Source organism: Martes martes (assembly GCF_963455335.1).
Source record: "Martes martes genome assembly, chromosome: 6".
NCBI classification, from domain to species: Eukaryota; Metazoa; Chordata; class Mammalia; order Carnivora; family Mustelidae; genus Martes; species Martes martes.
The window spans coordinates 127838246-127852329 of NC_137893.1; the positions used below are offsets into that span (position 1 = coordinate 127838246).

At 47.5% G+C, this 14084-nt stretch overlaps 1 protein-coding gene across 3 annotated transcripts in view; it reads right to left on the reverse strand.

Annotated features, from left to right (window-relative positions):
- Window positions 1-360: 360 nt before the first annotated feature.
- Window positions 361-14084, reverse strand: part of LYRM4 (LYR motif containing 4) — a 159785-nt gene continuing 146061 nt past the window's right edge. Inside the window, exons 3-4 of one of the 3 annotated variants that reach the window (XM_080807001.1) lie at window positions 8905-8958; window positions 361-790 (exon numbers count right to left, since the gene is read on the reverse strand). In XM_080807001.1, the coding sequence (XP_080663127.1) occupies window positions 722-790; window positions 8905-8958 (123 nt within the window). In that variant the 3' untranslated portion in view covers window positions 361-721. Of the gene's footprint in view, window positions 791-8904; window positions 8959-13616; window positions 13700-14084 lie in introns of all 3 variants that reach the window. The other 2 variants (XM_080807003.1, XM_080807002.1) reach the window with 2 other exon arrangements.

Consider the following 14084-nt stretch of genomic DNA (forward strand, 5'->3'; position numbering starts at 1 on the left):
CTCAAATTCAAAGCATTTGGGGTGCAGCCCAAGATTCTGCATTTCCAACCAGCTCCCAGGCGGGGTTGCTGGTGCCCATCCTCAGACCACACTCAGCAGGGCCGCTAGCATCCTGTCTCCAGGTGGGGAGCCGCGGGCGGGCCCCTCTGTGGCTGCACCGGGCCCGGGTATAAATTGCGGGATGCACCCTCTACCTCTTTGGCGTTGCCCTACTCCCTGCTGCCCTCTAAATCTTGGGTGCCTAGACTTGCTCCCACAAAGGGAGCCTCCCTCTGGGTCCCCACGGCCCTCTGCAGGCCCCGCCGTCAGCAGGAAACGAAGGCGCATTCATCGTCGGGAGCGCATCTGGCGTAAGAAGGCTTCAGGAGACAATTCTGTTTATTGTCAACGAAGATGCAGAGGGTGGAGGGGCTCTATATGGGCGGTGATGAGATACAAAAGAGGAGTGGGGCGGAGAGCAGACACAAGAATACACAGCATTATTCAGAGTGAGCTCCAGCTCCTCGCTTGAATCAAGGAGACCCCGCCACCCCTTCTCACTAGGGCTGCAGAAGAATGGAAACCGGCCTCAGTTTATCAGCTCCTACTGGGCAGGCCGAGCAAGAGGCTATTCTAAGCTCATGGAAGAGGCCACCTGTGGTCTGGGGGGAGCCCCCGCCCCAAGCGCAGCATGGATGCTGAAGCTGGTCCACTGCTGCTGGTGGTGGCTGGTCCTGGCCCCCTAGGTCCGAGGCTTCTCTTGATTCTCAATGATAAGCTTGTCAGTCGAATACATTTGGCCGATGAGGACCTGAAGGCAAAGAAAGACAAAGACTCCATTAGCTGCAAAAGATCAGAAAGAGCATTGCTAACATTTAAATGCCAACATCTGCCATCACAGGGCTGTTCCTTGTGGGGAACTGCATCGTGGGGCCAAGTGCAGTCACAGGGTTGGCCTTTGCTAATTCCCCACACCCTCCAAATGGCACTTCCTTCACTGTGAGAACAAGTTCACGATCCACACTCATTCCTTTTAGGCCTCTGAAATGGCACTAGCAGGCACAGCCTTGGTTCCTTGGGCTGTCCTGAGCCAGCTGAGACCATCCACCAGGCTCCTTGGCTGCTGGCTGGAGGGAGAGCCACCCAGATGTGTGCACAGCAGCTCTTCCCCAAACACAACGCCCTTCCTTTAGAACCGGTTGTCCCATTTGGAGAGCCTTCAGCATAAAGCAGAAACATGTCTTGCCTATGTTGGGCTAGAACGTGAGTTCCATTAAGGGCACTGGAAGCAATATGGCTGCCTGCCTGGTCCAGGCAGGGCTGAGGACCGTGGTCTGGCTTCTTTCACCTCTCGCCTCTTGACTTTCCTGCCCTTTCCTAAGTGTCCTCTTACATGGAGTGTTTCTGCTAGTGCCCAGGTGTTCCCACTGTCCCAGGTGGATGCTGCAGCCATTACCTGGGGCTGCCGCAGATGACTTTGTTCCTTGGGAACTAAGGGTCTTCACGAGTTTTCTCCAAAAGCACTTCCTAAGTGATACGTTCTTAGAACCTGGTACAACTGGTTCGGGAAGGATTTCAGAGCAGGTGGTCACTATCTATGGGTAATTCGGGGTCTTTGCTCTTTCAGTACATGAGGGAACCTCTCAATGGCCGCAGCAGCTACCAGAGGGCCAGGGGTCAGAATCAGGATCCTCATGTGGTCTTCCCATCTTGTTTTAATATTCTGTTCTATTTTAAAAAGAGATTTACTTGAAAGAGAGAATGCATCCAAGTGGGAGAGAGGGAAGGGCAGAGGGGGAGAGAGAGGGGATCCTCAGACTCCCCAGTGAGCTCAAATTCTGATGTGGGGCTTGATCCCAGGACTTGAGATCCTGACCTAAGACCAAGAGTCAGACACTTAACCCACCGAGCTACCCAGGCGCCCCATCTATTATTTCTTTATTTGCATATAGTTGACACATCATGGTACACTGTTGCAGGTATACAACATGATTCAACTTCTCTAGATCTTATGCTAGCTCTAGCTCTAGATCATAAGCGTAGCTGCCATCTGTCACCACACAACACTATATTCCCCACACTGTACCTTTTATCCCCATAACTTATTCACTCCATCACTGGAAGCCTGTATCTCCTGCTCTCCTTCCCCCGTCCTGCTTATCCCCTTCCCCGACAAGCAACCATCCGTTTGTTCTCTGTATTTATAGGTCTGATTATGCTTTTTGTTTATTCATTTGTTTTGGTCTTGAGGTTTCCCATACGAGTGAAGTCACGTGGTACCTGTCCTTCTCACCTAACCCTCTAGGTCCATCCCTGTTGTTGTGAATGGTGAGATCGCATTCTTTTTTATGGTTTATACTCTATTTTAAAATGACGGCCCGCGAAAGGGGAAGATTTTGACGCTAGTAAGGAACGGTGGTGCTCTCTCACCAATGACACCCCGAGAGACCACCTCAACATTCCCATCCTCCCATGCTGCTGGTGATGTCTTCTGGTGCGCACCTGCACAGAGTTGTCCCAATGGCCCGGGGGCTCTAGTAACTCAGGGCATCACGGTGCCAGGGGAAAGTGAAGGAAGAGGTCAGAGCCGCCAAATGATTGACAAAGAAAGCCAAAGTACAGAGCGGAGATTTAAGGGCATGAAGATGATTGAGTAGATATTTTCACTGCAAGTGAATTCCTTAATTTGATAAAAGAGAAAGGGGGGTGGTGATGGTGGGGAATGAGTGTTCTGCACCAGTCCCGACAGAAGTCAGTGATGAGCTCTGCTCCTGTGTCTTCAGCCTCCCCTCCTCCTGTCCATATAAAGAACACACATGGCTTCAGATGCAAGCGGCAAGGGCGGGTCTGGGATTCAGCAGAGCACACTCTGCATAACATAGTCATAAACCATCTTGAGGGGTGAGACTAGCTGGATATGGTTTCATGAGGAGTGGAGCACAGAGGCTTGTCCTGGCTTCCCTTTTTGATGACCTGGAGTAGCTGTGGGGTGAGCGGGAGCCGGATGCACCCTACTTCAGAGAGGGGGCCGAGAAGCAGTTTTCGCTACTCTGGGTACTATATGGTTTCACTTTCAGATGCTAACCTCAACAGACAAATGGGCCCACTATCATTGCTTTAGAAGAAAGGCTAAAATACCAATTATTATAAAAGGAAAAAAAAGAATTGTTATGTTTGGGGAGGAAACAGCTTGGGTGCCTGGGTGGCTCAGTGGGATAAACCTCTGCCTTCGGTTGAGGTCATGATCCCAGGGTTCTGGGATCAAGTCCGGCATATGGCTCTCTGCTCAGCAGGGGGTCTGCTTCCCTCTCTCTCTGTCTGCCTCTCTGCCTACTTGTGATCTCTCTCTGTCAAATAAATAAATTAAAAAAATCTTTAAAAGAATAATTTTATGTAACAGCTCAAATGATTCATTTACCTGGGAACTCAGTTTATATTTCATGGATATGGGGAGAGTTCATCAGGAACCCCTCTTAGAAGTATTGACAATACCATGTTCCACGAGTGCTTGACTGAGTTTATCAGTGTTTTCTCAGGGCTCTAGGGGCAGGCAGAAGTTATGATATGGCCTAAGGAAGAACTCTTTCACACAGTTGGCAAAAAATGGAATCGGCTGCCTTGGGAAGCTGTCATGCTCTGGAAGGGGGAGAAAGTGGGGATGGAGAAGGAGTTTATGTGGACAGAAGTGAAACGAGATGGGCTCCTTCCACATCTCAGCCTCTGTGATGACTTATTGGGCCAGGACCCATCTCTGACACCTCTCAGAGCAGCTGGGTGGCCCCTGAGTGGCCCAGAGTCGAGCCATGTGTTCTGATGCCCTGGAAGAAAAGGTGGTCTCCTTGGTGGACTGTTTGAAGATCCAGCAGCATTTTTATCACACCGCAGAATAAACGCGTCTCCTCCCACACAATTCACTTTGTGGACACTGTGTTAACAGTCACCTTCTTGACGGAGGGGCTACAACAAGGACACAGGGTTCTCTTGTCGTGTGGCCTTTTTCTCCTGTGCTCCTAGGCTTCCAGGGACAGGGTGAACATAGTAGTGGTCCTCCTCGTCCACCGATCTAAAGGATGGAAGCTTTGAGGGGATGAGTGCTCTCTTGAAAGAAATGCAGATGTGATATGGGGTGACTAGTCTGCGAGCAGCTCCATGTAAAAGGCTCCAAACAAAACTGAAGAATGAAGAGCGAGGGGCGACCCAAAGAACTCAGGTTGTAGGGAACGTCAGTCAAAACAAACCTTCAGAAAAATAAACTAAGATGGAAACAGAGAGGGAGGCAAACCACAAGAGACTCTTAACTCTAGGAAACAAACTGAGGGTTGCTGGAGGGGAGGTGGGTGGGGTGGGGTAACTGGGTGATGGGCACAAAGGAGGGCACGTGATGTGATGAGCACTGGGGGTGATACACAACTGATGAATCTCTAAACTCTGCCCCTGAAACTAATACTACACTACGTTTTAATGAACCGAATTTAAGTAAAAAATTTAAAAAAAAAAAAAAAAACCTAAAAAACACCAAAAAACAAAAAAAACTTCAAAAAGCCTATCCACCCTTTGAACTAATGGCTGAAGCTTCCCTGGGTCCCCTCTGCAGAAGGGGCTCTCTGGCTCTCTCCTGGAAGCCTCTGTGCCTGGATGGGTTCTTCTGCGTGAAGCCCAGTGGCCGCTGGGGAGAAAGGTGGACTCATGTCCTACTTGTTCTGACGTAGCTGCTTTCACAGCATAGTCTGGGACAGTGCTAGGCACACAGAAAGTGCTCAGTAAGAACTTGGTAACTAAAAGTGCCAGTGTCTAGCATTCCCATTTATAACCAAGGCTCTACTGTCCACTAGTTCTAAAACCTAGATCTGTACATAATTAATGCAGTGCTTTGGTGGGGAGCTGCTAGTGGAATTACGGAACTGATCAAGGCAATTCAACAGAAGTAGCCACAGGACCATTTTATTGTAACAAGAATGCTCACTCGCTGTTAAGGAAAATCAAGTGATTTAAATTTGGCCCAGCAGAAAGTTTAAAGCTGTAATCCAGGCCTATAAGGGATTAACCCAGAGCAATTACAGAAGATGGAAAAGAAATATTCAGTTCACCCAGGGAGGAAATATTAAAAAAGTTATCTCAACGAGAGCTACAGAGGCGAGGCAATAAATGTGCAACAGTGCTGTTGCATTTATTTTGGCTATAAAATGTGTCAGCACACACGGGGAGGGGTCAGCCAGGGACGGATGCCGTGGTGCTAATGACGGAGCATGCCGCTTCTAAGCTGGAGGTGAGAGGAGCCGGTCAATGAAGCGAGGAAGTACAGCTACTGCCTTCAATTTACAGCCCTTCCAGAAGCCCCAAGGGGCTTAACTAGCCACATCCGACTATTACCATGCATAAATTGGTCATTAAAGCTGATCACACTTTTATTCTATAAACTTCAGGAATTGGCATTAGAGTCCATTAGAAAAATACACAGCTTACTCAACTGCAAGTAGATGGGCTGGCTGGCTGGCCTAGAAACACTTATGAGCTTGGAGACTCATTAGACAAATAACCTGCTGGGGAGGAAGGAGGATCCAAGAAAAGATAATTTAGTCCAACGTTTCAGGTCTCCATTGGTCACTCAGCTGCCGCAATGCGCTGTCTCCCGTGCAACATGCCTCAATCTGACTTGGACCCAGAGGAGCTGGGCTCCATCATGGGGAGTGGGAGGGCCTCAGCTACTTCCTGCCTGTTTCACGCCATTGTTATGAGCATCCAATGCAATAGGAGACTTGAAGAAAATGTACCAATTGCCCCAGATACTTCCTGGGGCTCAATTACATTTGCTGTCTTCATGTTGCTGAGAGGATTAACTAAGAACAGTAGTGGGCATGTGGTCAGGTCTCCTTCACTGTTACTGATATGCATGGCCTTGTGCATTGCCAGTCTGCTGCCGGGAGGAGCACTACAGGGTGTCAGATCCTGACCTCAAAGATCTTGAAGCCTCCTCACTCTCTGGCTGTAAGAGTCTATGAGTCTGTAATGGTGAAACACACCCACACTGTGGACAGGATGTCAGGGATGTCTGACACCACCTCCTGGTTTTGAACTTGAGCTTCCTGGGCTAGACTTGAGGGCTGAAGGACCCTCTTAATCTCTGCCCTGGGCCCAGCCTCCTGTCCGGTAGGCCCATGATGCTTACCAGTGGTCTGGTATCAGGAGGTTGCCCTGGGCACTGAAAAGTTATGGGAGAGATGCTGACACCTGGCTCTGCTGGAGAAGCCTAAGGAGGGACTGTCCCTGCTCTCTGCCCTCTCTAAGGATAGTAAAACCATCCAGGCAGGGATGGTTCCCTGTCCACTGAGGACAGTGAAAAATCCTGCCTCTGGCATTGTAGTGACCACACCACTACTACCAATAATGATAATGCTATTACAACTAAAAAATTACAATGGTAATGATGATGAAAGGTAGCAGTCACATTTAATGAGCATTTACTGTGTACCAGGCACTGTTCTAAGCATTTAATTAATTAAATCAATTAATTAGAAGTATTTAATTCTATCACACAGCTTTATGAGGAAGATACCACTATCATCATCAATTTATAGGCTTTCTACAGGCAAACCCCATCTTTGGATTTCCACATTTGGAAGGAGTGTAATTGCTCAAATGGGCATGCCTTCATTTCACATATAAGAAGACAGCATCTCAGTGGATGACACTGAAAATATGACGAGAAAAGAAAGTAACAAGAGTCACATCAACAACAAAAACAACACACCTAGACATTACCTTAAAAAGAATGTGTAAGGCTTTAAAAGAGAAAACAATAAAACTTAAAAGTATAAAAGAGTTTGGATGAAATAAGATATACCATGTTCATGGAAAGACTGAATCATATAAAAATGTCAATCTTTTGCTAAATTAATCTATGTTTAACATGATAATGAATATCCCAATGGGTTTTTTTTTTGAGATATTTGAGGAAACAACTTTCAAGATTATTTGAATGAATACAAAGTCAAAGATAAGAAGAAGTATTTTGATGAGGAAGATATTAAAGCATTTTTGAGATACAGCTGAAACACTTGGCACCGGCCCAAGGAGAGAGAAATGAGCAGACTAAGAATTAGAAACCAGATCTGGCTAAACAGAGGTAGTTAATACACAAAATCATACTCATGGGGGTTTGGGACTTAGCTTGAAGAGGATGTGGTAACTAGAACATTTCTTTGAAGTCTCCTATTGATCTTCACATAAATAGTATATTCCATTACATAATATATTTATACTCATTTTATAAAAATGATTTCCCAAGCTGTCAAGTAACTCTGGCCCTTTGGGAAGATGCACTTTATATACCCCATGCCTTTGAGTGCCTCCCGACACCCAGTTGAGAGGCATCTTTTTAATCTCCTAAGGTAGTTTACACTTGATAGGGACTTTGGAAAGTCCCCCCCCCAAACCTATGCAGCACCAATGTAAGTGAATCTTTGATAGCAGAATTTCAGCTTTTGGTCTACTGTCTGCTTGTCCCATGGAAGGTGGGCAGGACATCTGTGCCCCTCCTCTGGCCTATAATGATGTCAGGCAATTTCCCATGTTGCCTGTAGCTCGCTCTGCGATTCTCCCAGTGATACCCCAGTGTGGAGGGTCACTGTTATAGCCTAGCCTGAGTAGAACAGTTGCTGTAACAACCATTTTTTATCATACTTGGTTTCCTAATAAGTTTTTAAAGAGGCAAACTGAAATAGGGATATATGAAATATATATAATTCTTCTATTTAGCAGTAAGAGGTAAAATCTAAACTTATGAATTTGGTTTTCCTCTAAAAAATCGCTCTTGATGCATATGCTCTTTTTCTTTCTAGAATTTTGTAGCCTAAGTTGTTTTTCAAAATGTTTTACATATAGTAACATAATATTATTACTTTTGAATTTGCCATCATTTTATGAAATAGAAGAATGCCTGAAATGGCCAATGTAGATCTTTGAGAAGTCAGTCCACAATTAGGTGTATAGCAGAGAAAGAAGTCCAGTCCAAAGAATCCAGAGCGGAATCTTCTTGTGTTTCCTCTCTCCACACATGCTCCATCTCCATTCAACTCTGTGAGCTCTGAATTTTAGATACTGGATATTCCTAATATGGACGGTGGTGGTGAGGACCTGACTTCTTATTTTCTCTGTGATATTCCTAGCAGAGTGGTGAACAAATTCCTATCTTCTCTAAATCCCATGTCACAATTAATACTTAGTGTGTTTCCTCCTCACTGGTAGGGACAAGAGACACCCTAGATGCAGGGCTGTGTCCTCTCATCAGTGTGACCAGATGCCTGGCTTACCCCTATTGTCCTAGCGTGATTATTAATAGAGCTTTCTTTCAGTCTCAAGGGTTCCCCTTTGTGATGATGAATTATATGGTTGTCCTATCTCTTGTCCACCATTGTCAGATTTCTAGGCCATTCTGTTGTTTTTCTGCTTGTCTGATGTTCAGTTGAACGTTTTTTAAAAAGCCCACCAAGAGACAGCCTCTTTCTTTTGAATCCCAGGCCATCAGAGTAAAGAAAATCAAACCATTGTAATGGGTCTCAAAAAACTGTGGCCTCAAAGGGCCTGAAGTGATTTCTACCAGCATACTGTCCCTTCTGCAGGAATGTGGCCCTTTTGAACAAATATACATGTAAGGCAGTGATTCCTAACAAGACAGGGTCAGCTTCCAAGGATATGGCCTGGCCCCACTCATGGAGTTTCTCTTTAGGGAGGTGGGGGCGGGGGTCTAGGCATGTCACCATTCTCTTGCATCCAACTGGCACCCCTGAGTGAGGAAGGAGTACAAACATAATGGCATTCAGGCTCAGCATTTATTACTCATATTTAAAAATAATCAGTTTTTTTCACCCCAGTGGGTGAATATTTTTCCAGAAAACAAACAAGAAACTAGGTTTGATATTTACCCACCTGGCGCTCTTTGGGCACAGCCCTTCCAGAAGATATGGCCATGGACGACAAGACCTGGTTGGGGGAGAGAGATGTCTTTGTTGCTCTGGGATGCCACAGGGCTGATGAAGGCCAGGGAAGCCTCCCACACCTGTTCTTTAGAGCTGCTGGGGGCTGGTGGCTGATTTCTACCTGCTAGTCTGGACCACTGCTTGGGGTGGGCAAACACTTATAAAACAGGAGACAGGTACTAGCTGTCTTCCCACCCTACCGGGATATTCTCGCTCCCCCCACCCGAGGCACAGCTGACCCCGTGGGGACACGATACAAACGGTCTGTCAGCCACCCCCCTCCTGGAGGCCACGGTGAAGCATTGCATCACAGGCTCTGTGAGATGAAAGCAGCCCATGGCAAGCACGCAGGTTAGCAGCACTGCGACTAGGTCACGGAGCCCTTCTTGGAACTGGGTGGAACTCAGGACCCAAACATCACGTCAGAGTGAAACCTGGCCCTTCCTGGGGATGGTGACAAGGGCCCAGGCAAAGCGCCAGAGACGCCGGCCTTCCTGCACTCCACTCGCTGCACCCCAGCCCCTGAACTCAGTGCTTCAGGTCGGCCCGGCCATGGCAGCAAGACCAGAGTCCTGGCACCGCTCTCATTAGTTACAAGGTGACATAACTACCTCGACCGGCGATTCCCGGGCCAGCGCTGGGACCAGCAAGCTCCTGACCAGACGCTCACCAACGTGTTTGAGCGAGATCCCTGACAAAGTTACTGGGACCATCAGGAGTTGTTTTATCCCTTCAGGGACACCTTCTTTCAGGGTCAGCTTGGTTCAATTCTGAGTTTACTTTTTTTTTTTTCCTCCTTAGAGAGAGTAGGAGAGAGGGAGGGAAGGGGTAGATGGAGAGAGAGAATCTTAAGCAGACTGCACGCCCAGTGTGGAGCCCGATGTGGGACTCGACCTCACAACCCTGAGATCCTGACCTGAGCTGAAATCAAGAGTCCGATGCTTAACTGACTGAGCCACCCAGGCACCCCTTAATCCTGATTTTACATTTGCTTTAAGCAAATATAACTGAAAAGGTCAGGGTGGCAAAAAAAAGAGAGAGAGAAAGAAATACTCAGTTACACGATTACCCACCACTTCAGACAACTGCTTCTAGAGACTTGCAGATCAACTGTGTTTCATTTGGTTTGGCTCTGTCACCCTCCTCAGATGGCTGACAGCACCACAGGGGTCAGACGGCCCAGAGCATGGCCGCTCACACTACTCTGTTTGATCTGACACGTTCTTCACTCTGTGGGCTTCCAGGCTCTGGGAGACCACCGAGGCACCTGCCACTGGAACAGATTCTCAGTCTCCATGGCAGATCCAAAGTCAAGGCTATAGAGCCAAAGAAAAGGCTCTTGACACGGAAAAAAGTTCTAGAGTATGAACCAGGAGGTACGCTTGTAATTCTTCTTTAAAATTCAGGCTTGTGACGTGCGTGGATCTACTGGCTTATTTTATATATATATTTTAGATTTTATTTATTTATTTGAGAGAGAGCGCGCAAGCAAGAGAGAGCACAAGCAGGGTGAAGGGCAGAGGGAGAAGCAGGCTCCCTGCTGAACAGGGAGCCCCATTTGGTGCTCGAACCCAGGACCCTGGGATCATGACCTGAGCCGAAGGCAGATGTTTAATGACTGAGCCACCCAGGCGTCCTACTGGCTTCTAAAAAACAAGGGTAAGTTTGATGCCATTTGGTGTTCAGAAGTCAGTGTCCCCAGACGAGACAATAAGCATCCCCTCCCCTCATAGAGCCAGGCTGGCCAGACAGTTTCTGTGCAGCACTTCCATGCTCAGCAACTTCTGACGGAACCCTGTGGCCAGTGGCAGCTGCCCCCCCTCCACCTCAGGGGCCAGAGCCCGGTTCACGTAAGAAATGATGTAAAACAAGAGAAACAAACAAGTCAAACTCCACCCTCTTCCTCCAACTTGCCCTTTGTCAAGCGCAGCGTCCTTACCAGTCAGGACACAGATCTTCCTCTCAAACAGCTGCCTTGCTTTCCTTCACGGCCAGCCCCACAGGGACCTGCTACATCATGTCCAGGGACATTAAAGCAGATGACCAGCAACATGCTTACTTTCCCAGGGCTTGGGAATCTTCCGGAAATGATATTAAACCTTACACAACACCAGGGTCAGCCATTTATCAACACATTTGATCGCAAGGCTCACACTTTCTCGTTTCTTTCTAGAATGCTACAGGGGAGATGTGAGCATAGCTGAACAGTTTTGCTCCTGGAAATTTTTGTGGATAAGGGAGAAAGGGAAGGCCTGAAGCTAGAGCGTGAAATGACACCATGGGTCTGATGAGAAGGGGGGTGGGAGAGAGTTTCTCTCTTACCAAGCCTACCTCCCTGATCCTTAGGGCTCTAGTAGGACACGGGAAACTTGCAATCAGCTTACAGCCTCCACACTGTCCCTGAAGCCCAGTTCCTGAACATATTTTCCAACTAAAAGCCCGGAAGACCAAGAATTGCCCCCAGAAGGGCTCTACCAACTCTTAAACAGAAGCACACACGCCAGCATCGCAGCATCACCAATGCCCACAGGAAGGATGGGCATCTTTTCTTTTCTCCTGTGGCTGTGCCCACTACTGATCTCCACGATGGGACAGACAGTCCACATTTCTGAAACTTGTAAGAGAGCTGCCGCGCTGGTGGAGGAAATAACCAGTCCCGAGAGAACCTGTCGAGGGAATCAGCAGTCAGGAAGTGAACTGTGGTCTGTCTCCCAGGCAGGGGGAGAGAACCCGGCCTTTGAATGGTGAGCTGCGGACACCCTGTCAGCATTCAGTCGTGGCCAGGACACGTGGCTCTCCTGCCCGGGTTCTGCTTTCCCTTGCCACAGAGCAGGACAGGCTGCAGCAGGCAGTACTATCTGGGGGGACCACCGTCCCCCTGCCCCCTTTGGGTGCCCTCCCAGACTCCCTGGGAAGGAGACAACCAGCTCCCTGCAGCTGCAGAAGCAGCCTCCCCGAGCAAACGGCTGCAGGGGAAGACACCATGTGCAAATAAATGGTGGCTTTTCTCTTAACAATATGGACTTCCTTTAAAGGTGCCCATCGTCAACTGCTAAGGGGAAAGTGCAAGTAAATTAATCTGCCTGCCCAACTTTGTGCTGTGCCTGATTTTAAAAAGAGCCTGTGATCATTCTCTTCCATCAGGGCCACTGCCATTCAGCCTTTTCTTTACCTTCACTTGCTTCAGTGAAATCACACTACAGCCATTTTAGGCAGACTGTGACAACCTCATACTCTGTGTAATTATTACAGCAACAACTAATTTCTGTCTAGCACTTTACAGTTAGTTCATAAGGTATCTGTACACTTTACTGGCTTGTCTGATCCTTGTACATAGAGCAGATACCATCCTCTCTGTTTTTTATTTTTATTTTTTTAAAGATTTTATTTACTTGAGAGACACAGCGCACAAGTTGGCAGAGAGGGAGGCAGAGGGAGAGGGAGAAGCAGGCTCCCCACTGAGCAGGAGCCCCATGTGGGGCTCGATTCCAGGGTCCTGGGATCCTGACCTGAGCTGAAGGCAGAAGTTTAATCGACTGAGCCTCTCAGGTGCCCCTCATCCTCTCTGTTTTAAAGAGACCTAGGATCTAAGGGGCAAACTAATTTATCCAACATCACAGGGTCAATACTTACGACTCTGAGTTTTAGCAAAGCTCTAAATTCTATTCCTTTTTTTTTTTTTTTTTAAGGATTTTATCTATTTATTTGACAGACAGAGATCACAGTCAGGCAGAGAGGCAGGCAGAGAGAGAGGGGGAGGCAGGCTCCCTGCTGAACAGAGAGCCCGATGTGGGGCTTGATCCCAGGACCCTGGGATCAGGACCTGAGCCGAAGGCAGAGGCTTTAACCTACTGAGCCACCCAGGCGCCCCTAAATTCTATTCCTTTAAATCTCAGTGTATTCCGTGAGTACAGTGTGGTTTGTTTTTTAAAACAGTATTAAAAAGAAACTAAGAACAAACCACACTGTACTCACGGAATACAAAGAGATTTAAAGGAATAGAAATAGAATTAGAAATAGAAAAAAAAAACCCTTTAAATTAGAAATTTTAATTAGAAATATAAAAAGAGCGGGTGCCCGGGTGGCTCAGTCGTTAGGTGTCTGCCTTTGGCTCAGGTGATGATCCCAGGGTCCTGGGATGGAGCCCCACATCCGTATCCAGCTCCCTGCTTGGCGGGAAGCCTGCTTCTCCCTCTCCCTCTGCCTGCTGCTTGTGTCCTTCTCTCACTGTCTCTCTCTCTGTGTCAAATAAATAAAATAAAATCTTTAAAAAAAATTTAAAAAGAGAAATAGAAAAAAATAGAAAATTAAAATATAAAAAAATCTTTAAATTAGAAATTTTTAAAAAACCACACTGTACTCATGGAATACACCAAGATTTAAAGGAATAGAAATAGAATTAGAAATAGAAAATCCCACTACTTCAAAATCACCTTTATTTTTATTTCTGCAAACTCCTTTTGTCCTGTTTACCCACGAAACAAAGTCGCTGTCTGCACACTGTCGTGCACGTACTATTTGGCGCTTGGCGCGACTGACGGAGAGTCCTGACAGCACCCGCCCCCTCCAGTCCTGGTTCTACACACACAGCCTTCCCAACTGTGTTTTGTAAACAGCACGTTTCAAACGGATCTGGGGTCAGCCCCACTCCCAGTAGCTCACCTGAAAACACAATCAGTTCTCGGCTATGGTTCTTTAACTCCCCCCACCTCCTTCTCAAACGTTTTGGAGAGAAGACTTTTTTCCTAGAAAACATATTATTACTTTGATGAGTCATGTGTCTTTTGCCTCTTTTTTCTGCTCTTTCCTCCCCTCCGCCTCCGTCTCTGTGCATCTCATTGGGCTGCAAGTATGGCTTGAGAAACGTGCGTCCCTCACGGATGGGATCTCAGAGAATTCTTTCGGTCCAGGAGAATGGGGATACCCTTTAAATAACCACAACTGCCCCAAAGCAGCCATTTAGGGAAGAATACACGTTGCCTTGAGATTGAGTTCTCTGCCTGGGGGGGGGGGCCCGGGGGGGTCTTCCCTGGCCCACATCCAGGCCTGGCTACCCCCTCCTCCCACCAGGCAGGCTCACAGCCGCCGGCCAGGCCAGAGCTTCCCTAACTCCAGTGCCTGGGAGTTTGC